We start from the raw sequence: 27,123 nt of genomic DNA, 5'->3' as shown, positions 1-27,123 counted from the left end.
GTCTTAGCTACAAATGATACAGCTTGATTTTCAGTAATTAACTTCTGTGTTTAAGATATGCTTGTGAAAGTGTTGATACATATCAGTAAGCTCTAAGAACTTTGTGTGCTTAGTCACTCAGTTGTGTGCAACTCTTTTGTGACCCCATGGACTGTAGCCTGCCAGGCTTCTCTGTCCATGGGCATTTTCCAGGCAAGAATATTGGAGTGGGTTGCCATGCCCTCCTCCAGGAAATCTTCCCAACCCAGGCATCAAACCCAGGTCTCCTGCATTTCAGGCAGATTCTTTACTGTCTGAACTACCAGAGAAGCCCAAGAATACTGGAGTGGGTAGTCTATCCCTTCTCCAGGGGAACTTCCCAACCCAGGAATCGAACTGGGGTCTCCTGCATTGCAGGAGGATTCTTTACCAGCTGAGTTCAACTAAAAACTGGTTCAGTTGCTAAGTTTTGTCCAGCTCTTTACGACTCTATGGATTGCAGCACACCAGGCTTCCCTGTCCATCACCAACTCCTGGAGCTTGCTCAAACTCATGTCCGTTGAGTTGGTGATGCCATCCAACCATCTCATCCTCTGTTGTCCCCTTCTCCTCCTGCCCTCAATCTTTCCCAGAATCAGAGTCTTTTCCAATGAGTTGGCTCTTCGCATCAGGTGGCCATAGTATTGGAGCTTCAGCCAGCATCAGTCCTTCCAGTGAATATTCAGGGTTGATTTCCTTTAGGATTGAGTGATTTAAGCTCCTTGTAGTCCAAGAGACTTACCTTTCTGTTAAAAAGTCAGAGTTTTCTGGGGAAGATGGAAACCTGTTTCCTAACTGTCAGTGGTTTACTTGTCTTAGAGATCACGGCTCAATCTGGATCCTCTTAGCCATAGTAGCATTTTTTCTTTGGCTCTGTGTGTGCACACATGATGGCTTGACACCCAGCATTCTGTCTGCACCTAACCTGTTCCTCACAGAACACTTAGTCCTAAATTAGCATGTCTTTCGCCCTCCTTCCCCCTCCTGTTCATACCTTCTCCTGGCCTTCCACCTCTCAGGTTGCATCTCTGACTCCCGCTAGAACCTCTGCGGCTCTGTTTCTGGCCTGCAGCCCCCTGCCTTCCACCTGTGAATCGTGGGAGACACGTGGAAAGTAACTGCAGCATTGGTGATCTAAAGACCTGGGCTAGCTTAGGGCTTTTACTGAGAGAGCTTAATAATACAGTTCTAGCCTTCATTATAGTTTAAAAAAGGAAACTTGGCCAAGTCACCTGTGGCTTTGCATAGGCACACGAAACAAGGAAGTAATTGTTCAGAGATGTAGTATTGGACATTACGCTTTGGCGTGGTGCCTTGGGTTCAAGGATATCCTACTTTAGCTGCCCAAAGTTTGAACTTTTAATTCAATAAGCAGATGAAAATTGGAACACACAATCAATTGTTTATTTGTGTGTAGTTACCTAGTACTCTGTTGAACTTAATGAGGCTATACTGAAATGATCTTGCTTTTATTAAGCATAGGAAACAGAAGAAATTGACTAGAAATTTAATTTAGATGGTGATTTATATCAGCAATTCCCAGCTTGCCCAGTTTATGAAACTCCTTGAGGTGAAGATTGTATACCTAACTCAGCTTTGTGGCCCCGATGTCCAGATTGACATTACCTGAATCTCATCCCTAATGCGGAGAAGGCAGTGGCAACACACTCTAGTGTTCTTGCTTGGAGAATCCCAGGGACGGGGGAGCCTGGTGGGCTGCCATCTATGGCGTCGCACAGAGTTGGACACAACTGAAGTAACTTAGCAGCAGCAGCAGCAGCATCCTTAATGACTGTATTGTGTGTGTAAAATTACCCCAATCTTTTGAAAACAGGGAATAAATTTTAAATTGCATGTGTGCTTGTGTGTGTGTTCCAGCATATATAAGGTTGTGTCTGTTTCGTAGTTGCTGGTGGATGCCCTCTCTGAGCTCTTCTTGGGAGCCAGGCATCCAGGCTGCAGTGATGGGGGAGGAGTGGGCATGGGGTGAGTTCCACACAGCCTGTGGACAAGGCCGAAGATGACCTGGGCCAGTGGTTCCCAGATTCTCATCAGGGCCTGACTGGCATCACATCTGGATGGAATTTTTATCCACCCTTGGTCAAACTGAGACGATGAGGGAAAATGGGGCTTTTTTCCATAAAGCTAAATTGATGTGATTAAAAGGATTGTCCTTTATTCTGAGATTATGTCTTTCCAGCTTCTTTGGTGTAGATATGTTCTTCTGTTAGCAGCTGTCACTTTAATTTTTTTGAGTGTTTAAGTTAGCTCTTATGTCACTTCCCCAAATTATTTTTGTAGTGTACCTGTTTTGTGGAATCTGAACTGGAGATCATTCTGTAAAATTATTGTTATGTTAAAGGTACAGTTTAATGAGCACTCACCCAAAGGCAATGGCACCCCACTCCAGTACTCTTGCCTGGAAAATCCCATGGACGGAGGAGCCTGGTAGGCTGCAGTCCATGGGGTGCGAAGAGTTGGACACGACTGAGCGACTTCCCTTTCACCCAAAGGACATCTCTTACTTTGTCTGCCTGGAGTCTTTCCACCATCTTCTGAAAAACATACCTTTTCTCTTTTGACAAATTCTCCTTCCGCAACTCCACCCAGCCCAGCGTTCTTGTGTGGCCAGTGAGGGTGATACTCCAACCCTAGACTGGCTGGCAGGAGCACAGGTTTGCCTCTGGGTATCTTCAGATGGGCACTTAGGGAAGACCTCCCTTTTGGTCGTGCCGACTGTAGCCGAGGCTACAGAGGACCTGCATGAAAGAGTGATGTCACATCGAGAACTGCAGAGGCAGAGCACCAAGGTGGGGGAGAGGGGCAGTCTGGTGGTTCCCTTCTCCTTGAAGTCCAGCCGACACCAGAGACAGAATTCTTCTTCTTGCCAAGCCAGTTCCAGGCTTGTTTCTGACAGTTTCGATTAAGATCCTTAACTGATACATAATGTAGCCTGCAGGTTGCTCCTCAGAGCCATCCCGTCAGAAAGGCACCAACTTCTCTTCCTTCGACCGATGAGAAAACTCCGCAAGTTGTGGAGGTTAAGTAACTTGCCCAGTGATGCCAGCAAGAATAAAGTCAGGGTGACGAGCCGGACTCCAGGCTGTGCCATAACCACTAAGCAGCGGGACCTGTCCGACTGAGCTGCTAACACCAAGTTCCAGATTTATGATCTAGGCTTGGATGTTGTCCTAGGGGGAATGCTCTGGTGAGGTATAAAGAGCTCTGTCCTCAGCTCTGCCCTTGCTGGCGTGACTGATTTTGAGCCACCTTGACAAGCATCTTTCCTGTTGCTGGATGAGCTGAGCTGAAGCTGGTGAAGCACCATCGGTTTCATTGTGGGAGGTGATTGAAAGGAGTGGTTCTTGGTGAGTTCTCTCTTCTCTGTGTCTGAGACGTGGTCTTTCTAAGGATCTGCAGACTGGGAACGAGGAAAGCCTGAAGTGTGTGGCCCTCAGCAGGGAGTGGACTGTGGAGCCGGTACTGCATGTGTGCTTCCTACAGGGGAGGACCAAGCAGAGAGGGTCCTGCCCTAAGCCTCAGTCCACTGAGGGGGTGCTTCAGTGAAGGGAGTGGAGGTGGTGGGGGCTCAGAGGAAGGGCACCTGAGCTGGACTGGGGAGGCCTGGGGTTGGGAGAGCACGTGCTCTGTGCATAGGCCGGGGATCAGCTCCACTACCCCTTCTCTCTGCAGTGCCAGCAGCACTTCCACTAGAAGATTAACCAGTAGGTCGATAATGAATGCATGGATTGTCAGAGTCCTTTATAATCAGATCAGAAAAGGGTACAACCTTAGGCCATCCGGAAATGAAAATAGCCATTTTTGGACAGCTGTCTGGTTTACTTGCATTTTTTTTTTTTTTAACATATTCACTGCTTGGACTGTTCATGTATTGCCTCACTGTAGGTATTATTTTCTCTATCGAATTGTGAATCCCTTAAAGCAAAGACTGTCTGTTTCAGGTGTCATTTGTTTTGTTTTGTTGTAGCTAGGATTTAGAGGTCATTATAGACTGAATTTCATAGTATTTTAATTTTTAGATACCCTACTTTTGAGAGACAAAGGCCTTTAATTGTTCTTGGAACCATAAGCAGCGTAATGAGCTGCAGTGTCTTGTTGGGTCTGTTCCTCACTGGGACAGCCTCCTGAGGATTTGGACCCGGCCACTCCTCGGCTCCTTCTGCAGGACCTCAGGCCACCTTGGCACTCCTGACCCTGCGGCTCCTGCTTAGAAACTCTTCATGAACTTCCACAAGAAAAGTCCTGCTCAAGCAGGAGACCATCCCAAGTCTTTAATCTCTGTAATTTGCTGACCGCTGCTCTGCTTCCCAGTGTTGATACCTGTCTCTCTCCAACCCAGATGACTTTTTCCTTATCCAGGCCTTGGTTACTGTGATCAGGTGTTCTCTCTGTCTTGACTGTCATCTGCCGTCAAGATTTGCCTCTTCCTGAGGCCTGCCCTGCTGCCCTTCTCCAACCCCCATCATGGGCAGCGCTTGCTTGGCCTGGCGCTTGATTCTGTGCTTGTTTGTGTCATGTGTGACCCTGTGAGAACCAGGGGCAGCCTCAGATGGCTGGTGCAGAGTTTCAGCTTTCCTTTGTAACTGGTGGGCCACTTTAATTCCAGGACCTGAATTTCTCTGCAAAATTCCAGGACCTGAGGGTCCTGGCTTTAGTGTTGAAAGTCCCACACCCAGGGATCCTCAGCCCCAGGCCATCTGGAACAGTCACTCACCAGATGTAAGGCCACGACTGAGTTATGCTTTGGGCCTCTGCACATTCCATAGGTTAATTAGCTTCTGTGTATAGTGAGGCTTTGTCTTAAGCTATTTTTCAAACTAAAATTTATGGGAAAATTATTTTAATTCATCAACTATGTATTGACTTTCTAAACATGTAAGATATTATGAAAGATAATGTGACATGATTTTTTGGTTCTCGGAGTTAAAAGCTTTCCTAGCTGTACCATTTGGAGACTTACTAATTTTAATTATATTTCCTTATTTATCTTTACAGATGAAAACGTCTTGAGAAAACAAACTTTGATGATTTCTTGATCTCTTACCAGGTTGCAGTAGAACGTCTTGGCGTGTCATCTTCTAGTTCAGATTTTTCTCTGGTGCTTTCGCATACCCTGCACCGAAGCTCATTTCCTACTTTTTCTTTGCTGCGGCCCCTGTAGCTTCCTGCCCGTGGTGTGCTGGCAAGTGCCTGAGGCCAAGGATCCTCCCACATGGCTGGCAGCACTCAGGCCTCGCTCCTCAGGGAAAGCCCAGGAGGACAGTCTCTGGGAAACCATGGAGGTTCTCAGGAGCTTTGAAGCTTTTGTTGTGAGTTTCCTCTTCAAGGTCACTAATTTAAAATGTAGTGAGAACAGTCTCGTGGCTCTTGTGTGTCTGTATCTATCCCCTCTGGGATATAGATATAGATATAGATATCCCCTATTTCTCTCCCGTCTGTGAGCTGGTTTCCTGGCCTACAGCTGCAGGACGTGGCTGGCAGCCACTGAGGATAGCTCCTACCCAGGGTCCCCTCTTGTTTATAAAGTGTGAGCAGAAGACTATTCTGCGAGCAGAGAGCTGGCTGTGTGATCCTTGTACTATAAAGCCTGGTTCTATGTGAACAGAACTTGGTGTTATCAGCTAAGCCTCTAGCCAGGTTAACTTGGTGCTTATTTAGTGACGTGCTCACAAGAAGAAGCTCCTACTCTGCATCTCCCCGTGAAAGTGCCCTCCTCTTCTTCTACCTCCCTCCAGCCCTCCTGCCTTTTCTGCCAGGGGCTCATTTCCACTCCACGCTTGAAAAGTTGTGCAACAGTTTTCCTTGAAAGACCACAGCCCAGCAGATCCCTGTTTATTTTTTTTATTTTTTTATTTTTTGGTTTGTATTGTATATTTCTTGTCTATTTTCTTTTCTTTGGTAGTTTTATTTTAAAGTAAACGTTGTTGTAAAAGAGTACAGGTAGTTAACACATAGTCTTCACCCAGCATCCCCTAATGTTACTATCTTATAACCTCAATAAATTTAGCTGAACTAAGAAATTAAGCTAATTAGTCAGCCAGGTAGCTCAGTGGTAAAAATCTGCCTGCAATGCGAGAGATGCAGGTTTGATCCCTGGGTCAGGAAGATAACCTTGGAGAAGGAAATGGCAACCCACTCCATTATTCTGCCCTGGGAAATCCCATGGACAGAGGAGCCTTGCAAGGCTACAGTCTATGGGATTGCAAAGAGTTGGACATGACTTAGCAACCAACCAAGAAATTAACAGCACTATTAACTAAGCTGCAAGTTTTATTCACATTTCCCTAGGTTTTTTTTTTTTTTTTTCCCCACTAATGGCTATTATCTGTTTTAGAGTTCTAGTCAGGACACCATAGTGGACTTAGTTATCCTGGCTCCCTAACTTCAGTCTGTGACCATTTCTCCATCTTCACTGATGGATCATGAATTCTTTCATCTTGGCTCCTGTGTCCTTTTGAAATATCCTCTCTCTCCTTCCTCTCCCTCTCTCTCCCCCTCTTTCTCTCCCTCCCTCTGTTCCCTGCCCACCCCACACCCCCACTCCCAGCTGTGGCAGACACATCCAAGGGAAGTTGTAGATCTTCAGCACTGCTTAGTGGGCTTCCTGAGCCCCCTGAGGTCACTGCACCATTGCAGGTTGAAAGTGCCTGTCTTCCGACGGGACGTGCCCAAGTGCTTTTTTCAAGCCTCATTTCACTAATGTTAAGAGTTGTCGCTTTAGTGACTATCTCTAGCACAGAGCTGGGCAAGCATCTTCTGTGAAATTTCAGTGTTTGAGACTTTGTAAGCCATGAGGTCTGAGATTTTGCAAGCCATGAGGTCTCTGGTTGCAAGTACTTAGCTCTGCCTTTGTCCTGTGGAAGCAGTCCTGATAGTACACACATGAATGAACATGGCTACATTTCAATAAAACTTTATTTACAAAAACAGGGGGCTGCCTTCTGGGTTGGCCCACCTTGAACCCATTAAAGGCCTTCTGCTCCCTTCATGTTTGTCTCATTTTTGGTGCCTTGGTGGACTGCATCTGTTGTATTTGTGCCCATGGTAGGAGAGTTCAGCTGGTGGGGGAGGGCTGCCCGCATGCAGATGTCATCAGCACGGTTGGCTAGCAGCACTACTGTGGTCGCATGTCCTGTCCCACAGGCCCACCATCCCTTCCTTTCCGTGATCATCCCTGCTCCGCTTCCCAGGATCTTGAAATCCTGCAGTGAGGCTTTTTTTTTAAAGCATACTTTTATCTAAGTATAACATACCCCCAAAATGTGTATGAATTATGTGTGTTAACCAGGTGTTTTTGAAGCATTGTTTTGACACTCTGGGTAAATTGGCTCCTTGAGGAAAGTGGTAGAGCATGAAGTGGTGTGGGCTCTGCTTAGTGAGCCAGGAGTTTGTGTAAAGAGCTCAATGTTACAGGAGTGCCACCTCGAACTGTCTGAGCTGGAAATGACTCTTGTAGTTTCGGGGTTTTTTTTCCCCTCCAAGTTAATTGCCCTCTTATGATTGGTAGCTATGATTTTCTAGTGGAGAGAAAAGGTTGAGTGTTCCATTGCCAGATTCTGATATGGCATTTGGTAAACATTGTGTCCAGGGGGTTATGGAAGATTTAAATTTTATGTATTTGAGTTATTTGGTGAGAATCAATGTGTATTGATGGCTAGCACTTTGAATCTGTAGTTCTGTTTGGTGCCTCCTGCTGTGTCTTGATACAGAGCATTTAATTCTGTGTCAGACAGTAAAGCAAGGCAATGGCAACCCATTCCAGTACTCTTCCCTGGAAAATCCCATGGATGGAGGAGCCTGGTAGGCTGCAGTCATGGGGTCGCTAAGTCAGACTCGACTGAGAGACGTCACTTTCACTTTTCGCTTTCATGCATTGGAGAAGGAAATGGCAACCCACTCCAGTGTTCTTGCCTGGAGAATCCCAGGGACAAAGGAGCCTAGTGGGCTGCCGTCTATGGGGTCGCACAGAGTTGGACATGACTGAAGCAACTTAGCAGCAGCAGCAGCAGACAGTAACGAATCAGCCTGCAATGCAGGAGACCTGGGTTTGATCCCTGGGTTGGGGAGATCTTCCTAGAGAAGGGAACAGCTACCTACTCCAGTATTCTTGCCTGGAGAATTCTGTGGACAGAGGAGCGTGGCAGGCTGTAGTCCATGGGGTTGCAAAGAGTCAGACATGAATGATCGACTAATACTTTTCATAAAGAAACAAGTTGAAATCAGAACACTTGCTTGTAAGTTCCAAGTATACTGCTTACTTAAGATCTTGGTCTCTCTCTCAGTCCAGGTCCCTCATCTGACTCTCTCAGCTGATGAGTTGCTGAGAGAACCACATAGGAAAACATTGTGAACCTCCCACCAGAGGATTTTGCAGCTCTCTGTGGTGTGGCAGGCGAGCAGGACGGCCTGGGGCGGTTTTCCGAATTTGTGGTTACTGCTAGCACTTATCTCCTGACCCTCTTGGTGCATGGCCCGATTACATCACTGGTTTCTGTCTGGCTGGAACCATGCCTACCCCATTGGTGGTGCTGGTCTGGTGAACCCAGAGCAGTGAAATGGTTCATTCACTTGTGTATTAGGACTCATTGACTGGGCCCCAGCCCCGTGCTCAGTCTTCACCTCACAACTACACTGTCAGCAGTGGAGAAAAATCAATCTGTGCTCTACCTCCAGGGGCATGTGGTCCTGAGGGTGGGATAGGCACTGACTGACTTTATGTAGAGTGTACGTCATTGTGCAGTAGCTGTGATCAGAGCTGAGAATTACAAGTAGATGATGCTGTGATTGAGGGAGTTAATCTCTATAGAGGTTTTTCTCAGGCATTCCTGAGAAAGCGATTGGACTGATGGAGAAGGAAAGAGTATGGGCACAGGGTACGAAGACCCCATGGATGAAAGTAGTCCAGCCCCTGAGAGTGACTAGAAGCTCACTGAGGCTGGAGAGGAGGGAGGGTATGAGGACAATGTGGGGACACGAGGGACCTGGCAGGCCACAAGGAAGAGGTTTGTCTGCTTAGAAGGAACAGTTACTCCACTGGTCCAAGCCAAGAATTGGACATGAGCACATTTAAATTTAATCCTCAAGTAAATGTTAGGGTTATGTTCTTAAAACTGGTCTTGCACATTTTAAGAATTTTGAAAGTTGTCTTTGCAATTCAAATTTATTTAAGAGAGAAGATTGTTTTGAGACACACTGTGCTCTGTGAATTGGTGGGTGTTTGGGTCTTGTCAGCAAACACTTCTGTCCATCACTGTTAGAGGGTTTATCAGACAAAGTGGATCAGCACCCCAACCCTTCCACCAAGGACTCTAGACACGGATTACTTAAAGATATCCCTGGGTCTGATTGTATTTTAGAACTTGAAGGATTAATGATGACCATGGTTTAAATCAGTTACAGAAAATCACTCTTTTCAAAGAACGTTATAACTTTTGTTTTGGTTTCTTAATTTCTTTTAACACTTTTAATTCAAAAGCTATATTTTATATTTTATTTTTTTCAGATTTTATTTTATTTTTTTTACTTTACAATATTGTATTGGTTTTGCCATACATCAGCATGAATCTGCCACGGGTGTACACGTGTTCCCAATCCTGAATCCCTCTCCCACCTCCCTCCCCATACCATCCCTCTGGGTCATCCCAGTGCCCCAGCCCCAAGCATCCTGTATCCTGCATCGAACCTGGACTGGTGATTCGTTTCTTATATGATATTATACATGTTTCAATGCCATTCTCCCAAATCATCCCACCCTCTCTTCCACAGAGTCCAAAAGACTGTTGGATACATCTGTGTCTCTTTTGCTGTCTCGCATACAGGGTTACTGTTACCATCTTTCTAAATTCCATATATATGCGTTAGTATACTGTATTGGTGTTTTTCTTTCTGGCTTACTTCACTCTGTATAATCGGCTCCAGTTTCATCCACCTCATTAGAACTGATTCAAATGTATTCTTTTTAATGGCTGAGTAATACTCCATTGTGTATATGTACCACAGCTTTCTTATCCATTCATCTGCTGATGGACATCTAGGTTGCTTCCATGTCCTGGCTATTATAAACAGTGCTGCAATGAACATTGGGGTACAGGTGTCTCTTTCAATTCTGGTTTCCTCAATGTGTACGCCCAGCAGTGGGATTGCTGGGTCATAAGGCAGTTCTATTTCCAGTTTTTTAAGGAATCTCCACACTCTTCTCCATAATGGCTGTACTAGTTTGCATTGCCACCAACAGTGTAAGAGGGTTCCCTTTTGGATCTCAGCCATTCTAACTGGCGTGAAATGGTACCTCATTGTGGTCTTGATTTGCATTTCTCTGATAGTGAGTGATGTTGAGGATCTTTTCATGTGTTTGTTAGCCATCTGTATGTCTTCTTTGGAGAAATGTCTATTTAGTTCTTTGGCCCATTTTTGATTGGGTCGTTTATTTTTCTGGAATTGAGCTGCAGGAGTTGCTTGTATATTTTTGAGATTAGTTGTCAGTTGCTTCATTTGCTATAATTTTCTCCCATTCTGAAGGCTATCTTTTCACTTTGCTTATAGTTTCCTTTGTTGTGCAGAAGTTTTAAATTTTAATTAGGTCCCATTTGTTTATTTTTGCTTTTATTTCCAGTATTCTGGGAGGTGGGTCATAGAGGATCCTGCTGCGATTTATGTCGGAGAGAGTTTTGCTTATGTTCTCCTCTAGGAGTTTTATAGTTTCTGATCTTACATTTAGATCTCTAATCCATTTTGAGTTTATTTTTGTGTATGGTGTTAGAAAGTGTTCTAGTTTCATTCTTTGACAAGCAGTTGACCAGTTTTCCCAGCACCACTTGTTAAAGAGATTGTCTTTAATCCATTGTATATTCTTGCCTCCTTGTCAAAGATAAGGTGTCCATAGGTGTGTGGATTTATCTCTGGGCTTTCTGTTTTGTTCCATTGATCTATATTTCTGTCTTTGTGCCAGTACCATACTGTCTTGTTGACTGTGGCTTTGTAGTAGAGCCTGAAGTCAGGCAGGTTGATTCCTCCAGTTCCAGTCTTTCTCAAGATTGCTTTGGCTATTCAAGATGTTTTTGTATTTCCATACAAATTGTGAAATTATTTGTTCTAGCTCTGTGAAAAATACCGCTGGTAGCTTGATAGGGATTGCATTGAATCTATAGATTGCTTTGGGTAGTATACTCACCTTCACTATATTGATTCTTCTGATCCATGAACATGGTATATTTCTCCATCTATTAGTGTCCTCTTTGATTTCTTTCACCAGTGTTTTATAGTTTTCTATATATAGGTCTTTACTTTCTTTGGTAGATATATTCCTAAGTATTTTATCTTTTTTGTTGCAGTGGTGAATGGAATTGTTTCCTTAATTTCTTTTTCTGTTTTCTCACTATTAGTGTATAGGAATGCAAGGGATTTCTATGTGTTGATGTTATATCCTACAACTTTACTATATTCATTGATTAGCTCTAGTAATTTTCTGGTGGAGTCTTTAGGGTTTTCTATGTAGAGGATCATGTCATCTGCAAACAGTGAGAGTTTTACTTCTTCTTTTCCAGTTTGGATTCCTTGTATTTCTTTTTCTGCTCTGATTGCTGTGGCCAAAACTTCCAGAACTATGTTGAATAGTAGTGGTAAAAGTGGGCACCCTTGTCTTGTCCTGACTTTAGGGGAAATGCTTTCAATTTTTCACCGTTGAGGATAATGTTTGCTGTGGGTTTGTCATACATAGCTTTTATTATGTTGAGGTATGTTCCTTCTATTCCTGCTTTCTGGAGAGTTTTTATCATAAATGGATGTTGAATTTTGTCAAAGGCCTTCTCTGCATCTATGGAGATAATCATATGGTTTTTATTTTTCAATTTGTTAATATGGTGTATTACATTGATTGATTTGCAGATATTGAAGAATCCTTGCATCCCTGGGATAAAGCCCACTTGGTCATGATGTATGATCTTTTTAATGTGTTGTTGGATTCTGATTGCTAGAATTTTGTTCAGGATTTTTGCCTCTATGTTCGTCAGTGATATTGGCCTGTAGTTTTCTGTTTTTGTGGCATCTTTGTCAGGTTTTGGTATTAGGGTGATGGTGGCCTCATAGAATGAGTTTGGAAGTTTACCTTCCTCTGCAATTTTCTGGAAGAGTTTGAGGAGGATAGGTGTTAGCTCTTCTCTAAATTTTTGGTAGAATTCAGCTGTGAAGCCGTCTGGACCTGGGCTTTTGTTTGCTGGAAGATTTCTGATTACAGTTTCAATTTCTGTGCTTGTGATGGGTCTGTTAAGATTTTCTATTTCTTCCTAGTTCAGTTTTGGAAAGTTGTACTTTTCTAAGAATTTGTCCATTTGTTCCTCATTTTCCATTTTATTGGCATATAATTGCTGATAGTAGTCTTTAATGATCCTTTGTATTTCTGTGTTGTCTGTTGTGATCTCTCCATTTTCATTTCTAATTTTATTGATTTGATTTTTCTCCCTTTGTTTCTTGATGAGTCTGGCGAATGGTTTGTCAAATTTATTTATCCTTTCAAAGAACCAGCTTTTGGCTTTGTTGATTTTTGCTATGGTCTCTTTTCTTTTGCATTTATTTCTGCCCTAATTTTTAAGATTTCTTTCCTTCTACTAACCCTGGGGTTCTCCATTTCTTCCTTTTCTAGTTGCTTTAGGTGTAGAGTTAGGTTATTTATTTGACCTTTTTCTTGTTTCTTGAGGTATGCCTCTATTGCTATGAACTTTTGCCTTAGCACTGCTTTTACAGTGTCCCACAGGTTTTGGGTTGTTGTGTTTTCATTTTCATTCATTTCCATGCATATTTTAATTCCTTTTTTGATTTCTTCTGTGATTTGTTGGTTATTCAGAAGCGTGTTGTTCATCCTCCATATGTTGGAATTTTTAATAGTTTTTCTCCTGTAATTGAGATCTAATTTTACTGCATTGTGGTCAGAAAAGATGCTTGGAATGATTTCAATTTTTTTGAATTTACCAAGGCTAGATTTATGGCCCAGGATGTGATCTGTCCTGGAGAAGGTTCCGTGAGCACTTGAGAAAAGGTGAAATTCATTGTTTTGGGGTGAAATGTCCTATAGATATCAATTAGGTCTAACTGGTCTATTGTATCATTTAAAATTTGTGTTTGTTAATTTTCTGTTTAGTTGATCTATCCATAGGTGTAAGTGGGGTATTAAAGTCTCCCATTATTATTGTGTTATTGTTAATTTCCCCTTTCATACTTGTTAGCATTTGTCTTACATATTGCAGTGCTCCTATGTTGGGTACATATATATTTATAATTGTTATATCTTCTTCTTGGATTGATCCTTTGATCGTTATGTAGTGTCCTTCTTTGTCTCTTTTCACAGCCTTTGTTTTAAAGTCTATTTTATCTGACACGAGTATTGCTACTCCTGCTTTCTTTTGGTCTCTATTTGCATGGAATATCTTTTTCCAGCCCTTCACTTTCAGTCTTTATGTGTCCCTTGTTTTGAGGTGGGTCTCTTGTAGACATCATATATAGGGGTCTTGTTTTTGTATCCATTCAGCCAGTCTTTGTCTTTTGGGGGCATTCAACCCATTTTCGTTTAAGGTAATTATTGATAAGTATGATCCCATTGCCATTTACTTTGTTGTTTTCAGTTCGGGTTTATACACCCTTTTTGTGTTTCCTGTCTAGAGAATATCCTTTAGCATTTGTTGGAGAGCTGGTTTGGTGGTGCTGAATTCTCTCAGCTTTTGCTTGTCTGTAAAGCTTTTGATTTCTTCTTCGTATTTGAATGAGATCCTTGCTGGGTACAGTAATCTGGGCTGTAGGTTATTTTCTTTCATTACTTTAAGTATGTCTTGCCATTCCCTCCTGGCCTGAAGAGTTTCTATTGAAAGATCAGCTGTTATCCTTTATGGGAATACCCTTGTGTGTTATTTGTTGTTTTTCCCTTGATGCTTTTAATATTTGTTCTTTGTGTTTGATCTTTGTTAATTTGATTAATGTGTGTCTTGGGGTGTTTCGCCTTGGGTTTATCCTGTTTGGGACTCTCTTGGGTTTCTTGGACTTGGGTGATTATTTCCTTCCCCATTTTAGGGAAGTTTTCAACTGTTATCTCCTCATGTATTTTCTCATGGTCTTTCTTTTTGTCTTCTTCTGGGACTCCTATGATTCGAATGTTGGAGCGTTTAATATTGTCCTGGAGGTCTCTGAGGTTTTAAAGTTTTGTTGCCAACTAAGTTATTATGTGAGTGCAAAGGGAAACTCGATTTGGCTTTGTGGGTTTATTTTAGGTTAAATTGGGCTTCCCTGCTGGCTCAGGCAGTAGAGAATCTGCCTGCCATGCAGGAGACCCAGGTTCGATCCCTGGGTGTAGAAGATCCCCTGGAGAAGGAAGTAGCAACCCACTCCATTATTCTTGCCTGGAGAAAACCTATGGACAGAGGAGCTTGGCAGGCTACAGCCTGTGAGGTCGCAGAGAGTTGAACACGACTGAGCGACTAACATTTTAGGATAAATAGATTGCATTCTTAATCTTGAGATTAACACTGAACTGTTTCTCATCCCTTATGAAAGGAATCGAAGACATGGGCTTTGGAGATCAAGTCACGTGTTAATAGAACACAACTATACCATCAAGTAATACTCTGCAGGAGACAGGGCAGGTCATTTCTTCTCTGGGATGCCTTTTGGTAAATAATGAGAGGCAGTGTAGCACAGTAGACAGTGCAGACTCCAGCTCAGCCCCTCTGGTGGAACATCTCAGACCCCAAGGTCTTTGTGCCTCAGGTTCTGTATCTCACAAATGGAGCACAGCACCCCACTGCGGCTGTTACTGTTGTGAAGTCCTGGCTCAGTGTTTCTTCTTACTGTCATCAGGAAATTTTCCTTCTAGGTCACAAAGCAACTGTTGACATTTTATGGTGTGTTTGTAGTTTGCACAATGATATGTTTCTTTTTGTAAAGGAGAAATTGTTGTAAATGAAGTCAATTTTGTGAGAAAATGCATCGCATCGGACACAAGCCAGTATGATTTGTGGGGAAAACTGATATGCAGTAACTTCAAAATTTCCTTCATTACGGATGATCCAATGCCATTACAGGTGCGTTTGATTTGTATGCTGTTTAATTATATCAAGGCTTTATACCCTTATACCTTATACCTGGAGAAGGATACGGCAACCCACTCCAATACTCTTGCCTGGAAAATCCTGTGGATGGAGGAACCTGGTAGGCTACAGTCCATGGAGTCACAAAGAGTCAGACATGACTGAGTGACTTCACTTTTGGATCTTCTTGCAGTCCAAGGGACTTTCAAGAGTCTTCTCCAACACCACAGTTCAAAAGGATCAATTCTTCGTTGCTCAGCTTTCTTTAGAGTCCAACTCTCACATCCATAAAAGAAAGCTGAGCACCAAAGAATTGATCCTTTTGAACTGTGGTGTTGGAGACTCTGACTCTTGAGAGTCCCTTGGACTACAAGGAGATCCAACCAGTCCATTCTAAGAAAATCAGTCTTGAATATTCATTGGAAGGACTAATGCTGAAGCTGAAACTCCAATACTTTGGCCACATGATGTGAAGAACCAAATCATTGGAAAAGACCCTGATTCTGGGAAAGATTGAAGGCAGGAGGAGAAGGGGATGACAGAGGATGAGATGGTTGGATGGTGTCACCAACTCACTCAATGGACATGAGTTTGAGCAAGCTCCAGGGGTTGGTGATAGACAGGGAAGCCTTGTGTGCTGCAGTCCATGGAGCTGCAAAGAGTCAGACACAATTGAGTGAATGAACTGAACTGAACTGAATGTAAGGTTAGGAATGTATTATATTAAAATCCAAAGTAAAGTTTATGGAGAATGTTGAGGCGGGTATAGTTGGTGAGATGGTTTTAAGTCACATTGCTATATTTATCCTCTGTGATCTTTGCTTATGTAACCTTTTTAATAAGGGAGCTATTATTTCCTTCTAAATCTTTTAACCTACATATAAAAACAAAGAGATCCTTTTTGACTGGTGATAAAGAGAAAAAAGTATACAGCAAATAATCTCATAAATGCTGCATGTTTTATGTATTTCATAGTATCTTTAACTGGCATTTTTCAAAAAAAGTCAAATTCTTATTTCAAATTTCTAGTAAGAATGAAGAAAAATATTGATGAAGTTTTTCCTTAATAACCTCTTGCTATTTTATTTTCTAACTGGATAAGAGTAGCTCCATATAATTTGAGTTCTCAAAAGTTAAGTCATTTGACTAACTTAATAATTCTGGACTTTTCCTCAATTCTCATTTTCTATTTTGATTTGCAAAGTGTTATATACTTTACCCCCTAGACCTTTATTTGTGATAGTTATATTTGGATGTAATTCTAAACTTTTGACTGAAGTGTGTGACTATGGATAAGTATATTTCAATCTATTGCAGTGTGTAGGTATATTTAAATTTAAGGCATTTAGATATACCTACTACGTAGAGACACTAGCTTATTAGACTGTAAACTTGGGTTTTTCCTTTTGTTTTTAGCTTTATTTCTATCTTTGGCCCCAGATTTCACTGTAAATGAGACCAATATACCTGGAAGAGCTTAAATCCAGTACCACTCATAGAACAAAATTAGCCAGTGCCCCACCAACAGAAGGTTAATAGCATCAGCTATGTCTTTAGTCTGAAAGTGTGCTTAAAAAGTGAGTTTAACAAACAAGCAGTAGTTTGACTAAAGATGTGTATTTCTGGTAGACTTTCTGCTCTAAAATCTCCATTGTGAAAATCAGGCCATGACTTTACCCATTAAAATCTGATGACTTTGAAGGCCCATTTCTTTACTATTTTAGTGACAGTTTTACCTGAACTAGACATGCACGTGTTTGCTGTAAAGTGATTGACGGGATACTGTAACATATCCTGTAAGTTATAGTGACACTGTAGTGTGTAATCTGCCCTAATTTTATTGTTTAAAGTGTGGGAGAAAGGTGGAGAGAATGTGATCGAAGCAGGCATGTCATGTCTCTCTTCCTCCCCTGATTCCTACTGGAATGCATTCTGTGCTGCCACAGTGCCAGCACTGTCATAGCTGCTGCTGCTAAGTCACGTCAGTCGTGTCCGACTCTGTGCGACCCCATAGACGGCAGCCCACCAGGCTCCCCCGTCCCTGGGATTCTCCAGGCAAGAATACTGGAGTGGGTTGCCATTTCCTTCTCCAATGCATGAAAGTGGAAAGTGAAAGTGAAGTCACTCAGTCGTGTCCGACTCCTACCGACCCCATGGACTGCAGCCTATCAGGCTCCTCTGTCCATGAGATTTTCCAGGCAAGAGTACTGGAGTGGGGTGCCATTGCCTTCTCAAATGTCATAGCTACACACAGGCAAGAGCTTTCTGTTCTTTTCAGAGAGCGTCCTTGCAGCTTCTGATCACACCTAACAGTAAGGCTTGTTATTACCATTGGGAAGTGATTGCTAACAGAATTAACATGAACGTACTTTTTTATTTCAGAAATTCCATTACAGAAACCTTCTACTTGGCGAACATGATGTGCCTTTAACGTGTATTGAGCAAATAGTCACACGTATGTATTATTCTTCACTCAGTTGCTAAATTCTCACTTGAAGAATTATATCCCTCAAGTACTTTGGTTGGAATTTTATTTCTGTAGGTTTTTTCCTTTTTTATTTTTATATTTTGGGTCCCAGGAAAATTAATTAAAAAGTAATCAGTAAATTATTTTAAAATAGAGATATAAAATATATGGCTTTTTATATTTTCTGGTATTTGTCCTCTTTTTAATTAAAACTTTAATCATTAAGTATAGATGGTAGTGATTTTGTGTAAAGAGATCTCTTTGCTATCATCAGAAGCAGGGTTAAAACTGACTCCCCAAAGTTCTCAGAATCATATTTGAACAGGAAAGATTCCAGAGAAGCAGTACCCAAGTGGTGGGCGATCTTCCAGTTGTTCTCAGCAAGAGTTTGTTAAAGTCTACTAAAGAGTAAGTATCAAGAAAGAAATGTTTTTCCTTTGCAGTAAATGACCACAAGAGGAAGCAGAAAGTCCTGGGTCCAAACCAGAAGCTGAAATTTAATCCAACAGAGTTAATTATTTACTGTAAAGATTTCAGAATTGTCAGATTTCGCTTTGATGAATCCGGTCCTGAAAGTGCCAAAAAGGTAATCCTGTTAAGTTCTGTCACAACTTTTGCACTGTGTTCACCAGTTACAGTTCCTTACGGAAATTCTCATTTCTCAGCTGCTCAGGTTTTTTTTTTTTTTTTAGGGGAAGTTATTAGATGTCTCCCTATGTAAAGTTAAAGTCAGGAATGTTTCTAGAACTCTTTCCTTGGACTAGTTTATGGCTACTTTAAGCTATTCTACATAATTTTTTTTTATCAACTTCTAAAATACAAAAAACTATCATGTACCTTTTACATTAAGATCATTACCAGCTGGTTTTTTTCTCGTTAAAAAGATTGAAAAGATGATGCTATATTGTAATTGAGGTTTGGTAAGACTTTTAATTCAGAACCTCAGAGCTTTATTATCAAACTAAAAGCTTGATTGAGGTTATATAAGGTTAGGTAAATATGTAGTTATAAGAGGGGTCTAATAAATATTAGTACAATAAAGAAATTTTAATGAATTAATTTAAATGATATTCCACAGGGGCAAGTAAAAGCTAAGGGCTTTTTAATTGCCTTGTTTTTCCCCTGCCTTCCAGGAAATGTTTATTGCAAACTCATGGAGTGAGATTCAAGGGCAGAAATTCCTTGTTTGAGTCCATATTTTGGCTTTAGTAGAGGAGTAAAGCTGGTCTTAAGCAACCTCCCACCCCGGCTAGTCTGTGGTGCAGCAAGTGCAGAGTCTACTAACAGAATCTCCAGGGGAGCCTTGCCCTCTTGTATTGAGAATAGAGGAGCGATGAGGGAGTTTTGGGCCATGAGAAATGGGTGCATTTGTTCTCCATGGTCAGTAAACTTACTGCAGTTAATTTTCTGTTGATATCAGTAAGGCTATAGGAAAAACATTATGGCAGCTGTCTTCATGTACTTTGGTGGGGAGGTGATCAGTTTATTTTTAGAACCAGAGTCAATAGCTTCTTTACAGGAGGGCAAACATGAATTGAATATCTGAAGATGCCTGGCCATTGCAGCTCGATTAGGTAGCAGAAGTGGTGGTGGGTCTGTAGCTGACCAGTTTTCAGAGAGAGTGTGTTAAGACCATCTTTCTGCATGCTGCAGGATGGGAAATTCAGCCAGAGAACTTTTATGGCTGCTGTTAGCCATTCAGTTCTGCAGTTTGTGATTTTGGCATTTTACTAGTTTGAGGTACCTGTTCTTATGTAGAAAGACTTCAGAATTGATTAGGTGGTAGATTGCATATAAAATAATTGAACCAAGTTAATTTTTAAAATTCCACTATAGTTGTTGTTTAATCAAAGCACCGGGAATCTGCTTATGGAAACATTACCTTCAGTATGTATAGCATGTCAAGAGTAGGGACACCATTGGAACTGAGGGAATGGAGTTAAAACAGGATTTTTTTTTTTTTTAAATTTTAAGTAAGAAATTGATACAGTGGCCCAACAGTCTTCCAGGAAGTTTACCTTTCTCCCATCCTCTATTCTGTGTTTCGGATGACACTGTGTCAGTCATTGAAAATCATAATTATCTGACTCCTTCTTGCACCATCTAGGATACTTGTTGTTAAGTATAATTGAGGCGATAAAGCGTGAACCAAGGAAAATTAAATTTAACAGTACAAAGTAGAAGCATGAAAGATATTTCCACATAAATGATTAGTTTCCAAATGAATGAAACAGAAATTCAGAATATCCCTTACCTGTTGTTGCTGCTTGCAAGTGCTTCAGGGGCCTCACTGAACCATCTACACAAAACTGACCAGGCGGCTCCAGTTTTTTATGCCCTTTCTGCAGACCAGATTGCTGGCAAAAATCCTTTCCACACTGTCTTAAAATATAAAAAGCAGTTACCTCACACCCAAAAGAAATACTGTTTTTGTCTTTGTATAATCATAAGAGGGGAAATACAGGAAAGAAACATAGGCATTAAGAATATAAATGGAGGGACTTCCCTAGCAGTCCAGCAGTTAAGACTCCGTGCTTTCACTGCAGGGGACTCAGGTTCATCCCTGGTCAGGGACTCACATGCTATGTGGTATGGCCAGAAAAAAAAAATACAAGTGGAGAATTTTTTCCCTGATTTACATATCTTCAAACACAGGTTAAATCATGTATGGCTGCCAAAGCTTAATGTCTTCATGAATTTAAAACAAAAATTCTAGTATACTCTTTTATTTCATGTGAAAATTTTCGTTTGAAACTAGGGCACAGTTGGGAAGTTACAGCTTGATTCTGCCTCTGGAAACTTTGAATACTGTTTTCTCTGGAAGTACTCTGATTTTTGTAAATTGTTTTAAAATGACCAGATGTGTGTTCACAGTTCTCTGATGTGTGAACCATTGATAATTTTTGGAAATACAGCAGTTATATTCGTATTTGAATTACAAAATCTTGAAATGTTAAATTGGTTTACATATTGTTAAATATTGCTCCAAAGCCTTCTGGTAGTCTATTTTGTTATTGCCTAAATATCAATCAATAGTATTACAAAAAATTACAATTTCCTACAATAGCCAGGGCAAATGAACTATTTCAGAAGCAGTTTTCAAAGGTGTAGAGTTTTTCTGAACATTTTTTCATGCTTAGGGAATACATTACAAGATTGGAATAAGTGTACATGAAAATGAGACCTACTTTTAAAGTCTCTTATTACACTCTTAGTGATAGAACCTAGGAATGTGGACATAGTCCTTTTAGGTAGTGTGTGTGGAAAGGCTGAAGGAAGAGGACTCCTGGCTTTCCTGCTCTTCTGAGTGTCCTGCAGTGACAGTGGGAGTGTGACACAGTTGTGTGTGCCTTTGTCTGGGTTTCCAAAGGTAGCCCGGACTGAGGTTACCTGAGCGGAGTCATGTGCACTTGTGGTTACAGTGCTGACCAACAGCTTAGATCCGACTGTCTCCTTCCCCCAGAATCAACTGTAGTGCAGGAGATTAAACTGAGTCAGTGTCACAGGATTATTTTTGTAGTCTTCTTTAAATGTGAATGCTTTTAAAGGCTTGTTTCCTAACCTTTGTAAATGTGATGTGCTATTTTTAAGGGCATTTTAGAAATGGGCTGTGCTGGGTTTTGCCTAGCCAGATAGGCTTGGTGGCCACAAAAAACATTTTCCATCATCAGTGATCTGTGGATTTCTTTTGTGTAAACACGGCCCCTGACTGCTTTCTGAAGTTCTCAGACAAAGTGATAACTAGTATGATGGGCTTGGATTACTTCCTGACTGCATTAGGAACTCATTCTGTAAACTAGTATTTTCAGTGCAGCTGTTCTGAAGTGCAGAGCGCCCCCAGAAAGTACTAAGGAGATGGCAGAAGTGCAGAGTCTCCTGGGCTTCCTCAGATGTGCGCAGAGGCCTTGCCTGGTCTTGTCTTCTAAAGAACTAACGTGCTCTCTCCTTCCCTCACTCTGTCACCTCACATCCTCTTCCCTGCTCGTTTTACTTTCCCTTTTAGCACTCACACTTGTCTCTTACTATAGACTTTCCTGTTGATCTGGTTCAGTGTCTTTCTTCCCCACTAGAATGTAAGCTCAGGGTGAGCACAGGGTTTGTGTTTGTTTTGTTCATTCTGAGTGCCTGGGGCTTAGGACAGGTGACTGCTCTGAAAGTACCTGTTGAAGGGAGGAGACCTGGTATCTGCCCTGGAGCAATTGAACTTCATAGTAGAAGTAAAACAGAGAACCCGGTATCCTCCTCCTTATTCATGCTCATGACTAGTATGTGAAGCCCTGGAAAGGACCGCTCCTTTAACTACAGAGCAAGCTCAGTTAACTACAGAGCACTGACCAGAAATGACAGCTTCAGAGAAAGAATGGTTGGTTGATCAGTGGGGAAGGGCTTCTTGAACAGAGTGTGGAGAAGGAGGTGGCTGGGACTGAGTCAGATGGACCATATTCAGACAGGTGCATCCAGATCAGAGACTGCTGAGGGATGGGGTCGGGGGTGGGGGTAGGTACGGGAGGGCTGGTAGAGCTTGCCTGGTGGAGAAGATTTAATTCAGGATGCAGGTATCTGGTAATTGCAGCAGATAATCCAGAGAACAGAGTCATTGCTCAAAAGTTCATCTTTAGAAGAGAATCCGTAAGTGTTATTAATTTTTTTAGAATATAGGGAAGCCCACAGAGATGCCATAAGGCAGGTATGGCTTAAGATTGTGGCTCTGGTAGTGCTGAAAAATGGGACAAAAATGAAAAAAGAACCTTGAGAAAATTGCAACAAAGCTTATAAACTAAACATGGTGCCCAGAGGAGTAGGAAGTGAGAAGGACTTTTTCAAGGTGTAGATTCTGTAGTTTGCTCCTAGAAGAAGTGCTCTAAGCACTGGTGAGCAGGCAGGGGATGGACATGCAGGTCACTGTCTCCTAAACTTCCCAAGTGGGATGGACTCTAAGAGAAGGCTCTCCCACAGGCATTAAGAATAGCAAGGTATTTTGTAAGTTTCAAGGAGCCATTATTATTGTCATTGTTTTTTGTCAAAACTGAAACTAATGATAACCATTCTCCTAGTTTTATGTTTTAATTTAGTAAGACAGGAAGCATTTATTCTGTAGAAGGCTTCTAAAATATATTTCTAACAACTGACACATACTTACCAGTGAATAAAATCTGCATCAGCCCACTGCAGACATGGCTAATTTGACAAGGACTAACAATTAACTAAACTTGCTTGCTCACTGTCAAAAGCATATCATTCTGACTTAATGCTTTTTCTTTTAAAGGATAACTTTTTAAGTAAAAAGTTGGTCTGTTGTTCTCTTCTTGCGTCTGTCTTCATTTTCCTCTGTCTGCTTGTGTGAGATTGTTTCTCCCATCTCCCGTCACTAGTCCGGGGCTCTGTAAGCTGGAATACCATCCTTCAGTCCAGCAGCAGTTGAGGTTTATCGCAGCCATATCCCCCTGTGTGCAGCTGCTCTCGAGGCTGGTGTGTGGTTGAGTTGCCCATCCTTAGTGCAGCCTCAATTTCATCTTCATGATTCACATGCCCAGACTGAGGCTCCAGGCAATGAGTTGACTTCACGCAGGTTCCTGGCAGGTGCTTGGTGGGGCTGGGTGATCCAATGATCCAAGCCCTGATCATTGGATTACAAAGACCATGCTTTTCCCAGCACAGGCAGAGTCTCAACCATTTTACTTAAACAGGTTTTTTTTTTTTTTTTTTTTAATGTATCTCTTTTAACCACCCATGGACTTTTGGGTTTCTTACTAATTTTTATTTTTTGTAAGAAAAGAATTGTAGCTCTTCTATTTTTAGATCTTTCTGAAATCTAAAATGAGTTATGAACATTAAAAGAGCATCCCTTATACTGAGCCTTCCGAATTGCTGGTATTAAATAATTATCGTCCTTAAAAAATGAAAATTTCTCCTTTTTTTAAGGAGTGGATATGTCACTGCCTTTTTTGAGAATGCTTCATTTACTTTCCAAGTTTTGTTTATCTGAGTAAAATTATTTCCCTGTTAAAATTCAGCTCAGCAAACATGTACTGAACACTTAGCGTGTAGTCACTAAAGATTGACCAGTGTCTGGGGGCACAGCAGTGAATGAGATCCCTGGCCTGAGAGAGCCCATTCCAGCTCTAGGTCAGCAGAAAAACATGGAAACAAGTGTCCATAGACCTTGCCCCAGATGATGCTCCCCACACCCAAGGCCTCGTTGTACGTTTCATTTAACCACGTGTGTTGAAATCAATTCTAAATGTAGAATTTTTCCTAGGTATGCCTTGCAATAGCTCATTATTCCCAGCCAACAGACCTCCAGCTACTCTTTGCATTTGAATATGTTGGGAAAAAATACCACAATTCAGGTAAATATGAAAATATTAACTACTGTGACTAACTTTACATTGTCTTAAATTTTATTCTTATGTTTTATGAGAAGCCTCCAAGTACCTGAGCCTTAATGATTGTTGAATTAATTATTACCTTCATAACTATTAGAGAATTAAGCACTCTGTGCTAAAAGAGATAATATTTGTCAGATTATTTCCTTTAAAAGTGAAGAACCTATAAGCAACTGTAACGAAAGGCTTATGGGAAGCGTGTCAAGTATTTTACCTGCAGTCAGTGGCTTGTATTTTATGATGAAGGAAGATAACTCTCCCTCTCCACCATTAATTGGTAGCTTGAGTTAAAGTAATCTCACCTTTTAAGAAAACTGGAGGAAATTAAACAACATCTGAAATTCGTAATCTTTTTTGGAAAGGTGTGATTTCATGCAAAAGCTGAAGTGGCTGAACTCTTTAATGGACTTCATTAAGTCAAAATATTGACTTTATAATTATGAATAAGATTCATGAAAGGAAGATGAGCATTCATCTGAAAGACAAAAAACAATGTATTTTAAACCGTTTTTACAAAAGTGAATAGTTCTGTTCACATAGATGTCAGTGATGACGCCACCAAAGAAAATTGCAAGTGATCATATAATTCTGAGTTCTTTTATATACAAATGTAATTTTGATCAACCGGTTTCCTTTTTTTAACCTCATAAAAGGCTAGAGGAAAATCAGTGAGGTCATTTGTCACTTCCCCCCCTCATAGGTTAGTGAACACCTGTCTGTTGCTTGCTGAATCTCATGCTTGCCCTGTCTTCAAGGGAGCAGGATGAATCAGCTGCATGTTTGTAGTGAAAGGTCCCTTCACCTAGCCAGCATGGTCCTAATGGGGAGCTTGTAAGTTACTAATTTTACTGGCCTTTTATATTTTGTTAGAACATGTATAGTAATCTAAGTAACGTGTGTAATAGAAGTGTATTCCAGTATCATTATGTTGTAAGTGCATTAAGACGCAGCAGCAGCATATAGCACCCACAGATGCGTGTGGTGTCAGTGTACTTCACTGCTTTAGACGATGCTCCTAAACACTGCAGATATGACAGGTGGAAGTCATAGTTTTTGTCTTATGGTACTATACTTGAAGAAATCGGATAACAAAATGTTTGTAATTTAATTTTTCGTATCAGAATATAACTGTTTGTAACTTAGGCTTGAACAATACAAATAATTTTTTCATTTCTTAACATAAAGCAAATCCACTTATTGTCTGAAGATGAGGTGCTGTAAGTCTGCACTAGGAGGTGGACAGATGGCCCTCTGGCACATCATCAGGCTGCAGATGCGATCCTCAATCACACTCTCACCTCTCCTAGGAGGGCCTTTGATTCCCACTGTTCATGATATAGACCAGCTGCCTTTTTTCTGGTAGGAACGAGTCCATTGTAGAGACCTGCAAGTTCTGCACAGTGTGATGCCTGGAACTCAGCCAGGACAGTGAACTGTCTGATGCATTTGGTGACCCGAGGCCTGATTCCCTGACTGCTCACGGTTGTCTCCATCAACTGTGGCATCTCTGGGATGTTAATATTTTAAATAGTTTATTCAGTCCATAGCCCTTCTACCACTGGGTTTCCTTATTCCCATCCATCTCTTCTGTATCTTCTCACTGTGGCTTGTCGAGAAAGTAATGATTGACGATTAACATGTAAAATATCTAGGAGCACTTTATATTGCATCCTTCAGACTCCTCCTCCTGGGCAGGCACTTCGTACATGTAGTGCTCAGCCAGAGTTCTGGTAAGGTTCCTCGTAGGGTAACATCCTTTCATACCCTCCCTGAAGGTACACTGCATTTGTAAGATCAAAGGAGGCCTGAAATTTCCACACACTGCAGTCAGAATCCATTAAACTGATTCTGAAACTGATTGGAAGACCCAGTAACCCACCCTTGACCTTCAGGATGACACCTTGATTCAGCGGCTGGATTAAAGAAGCTCTTACTACAGGCAGGCAGGCGACAAAGCTGTTTTCACAGCCGGGACGAGCAGCAGGAGGATGTGGCCAGCAGTTATCTAAGAGCCTTTTAGCTGGCCTTAGTCATTCTGAGGTTTTCTCTTGTGTTCAGCATCACTTGAATACTTCTGGGAGGATCCTGATATTTGGGAAGATGCCTGGTACCCGCGGGGTGGGACAACCCCCACGCTGACACCTCGGCAGGCATAGGGACAAACAGAAACAATAGTTCTGTTTTTCCTCTTTTAACCTGAAGGCAACCATGAGGATGCTGTTTTCACCAGTCAGTGTATTATTGGACAAATAACGTCCAAAAGATATAGGTCCATCTTTGTTATGAAATTGACAAGAGGTCAGATTGTGCTTCTGGACTAAAGAGTGAAAACCTCGGGTTCCTGACAGGCCCAGGATCAGCAGCTCCACCCTGTGATAGACCCCTGCTTACAGATGGGGCAACAAGATCTCGGGGTGCAGTGTAAACTCTGCAAGAAAGTCAAGTCAGTGACGTCATTTTGTTTTGCAATTTTATCCTCCTTTTGTAAGCATTGGATGTTCCTTTAGGTGCTTATTGGAAAACCACTTGCTGAGAACGAACTCCATTCAAAACTGTAGAAAGTTTTAGTTTATTGTTTGTCAGTTCTTCTAACATTCTCATGTAGCTGTGAATGGTTGTGACTGGTGCTCTGTCTCTGCAGTAGGAGTGCGTCAGCCTATATACCAGAATCCCTGTTAGGAGAGCTTTTAAAAGACAGTAACAGTGGCACCACCCAGCCCATGAGGTCTGAATGTTGCATCTAAACCACTTTGTTGACTCAGCTCTCTGGAACTTCTTCATGATCACAGTTCTGTTCTTCCCTTCCTTGCCCTCTGTGTGACTCTGATTTCTGCAGTGTCATTGAAGTGATGGGCTTTGTTTTCCTGTGTTGACTGCTTTGTGGTCTTTACTGTTGCTTGAGGCCATTCTGACTATGGAGGGGCTGGTTACATGAAAACTCTGTAGGGCTGGAGTCTGGGATAAGACCTGTGAACTGTGTCACAGTGAAGGTGTGAAGGTCAAGATTGCTCCCTGTCCTGTCCCTGTCAGCTGGCTGAGGACGGCTATCCTGAGACCTAAGTCAGCAATGTCAGGGTGGCCGGCTCTTCTAGAGGACCAGCCCAGCCAGCCTTCCCTGGGTACCCGTATACAGGCATGGGCTTCAGGCCTTAGGACTTCCTGG

At 41.8% G+C, this 27,123-nt stretch overlaps 1 protein-coding gene across 3 annotated transcripts in view; it reads left to right on the top strand.

Moving 5' to 3' along the window:
* MTMR10 (myotubularin related protein 10) overlaps positions 1-27,123 on the top strand; it is a 43,637-nt gene that overhangs the window by 2,732 nt on the left and 13,782 nt on the right. For 2 of the 3 annotated variants that reach the window (XM_004017803.5, XM_042235156.2), the window contains exons 3-6: positions 14,965-15,101; positions 17,490-17,562; positions 18,018-18,160; positions 23,834-23,924. In XM_004017803.5, the coding sequence (XP_004017852.3) occupies positions 14,965-15,101; positions 17,490-17,562; positions 18,018-18,160; positions 23,834-23,924 (444 nt within the window). The remainder of the gene's footprint in view (positions 1-14,964; positions 15,102-17,489; positions 17,563-18,017; positions 18,161-23,833; positions 23,925-27,123) is intronic. The other variant, XM_042235155.1, reaches the window with a different exon arrangement.

Source organism: Ovis aries, chromosome 18 (genome assembly GCF_016772045.2).
Source record: "Ovis aries strain OAR_USU_Benz2616 breed Rambouillet chromosome 18, ARS-UI_Ramb_v3.0, whole genome shotgun sequence".
NCBI lineage: Eukaryota > Metazoa > Chordata > Mammalia > Artiodactyla > Bovidae > Ovis > Ovis aries.
The sequence above is the reverse complement of the archived record's forward strand: the minus strand, read 5'-3'. Positions and strand labels throughout refer to the sequence as shown.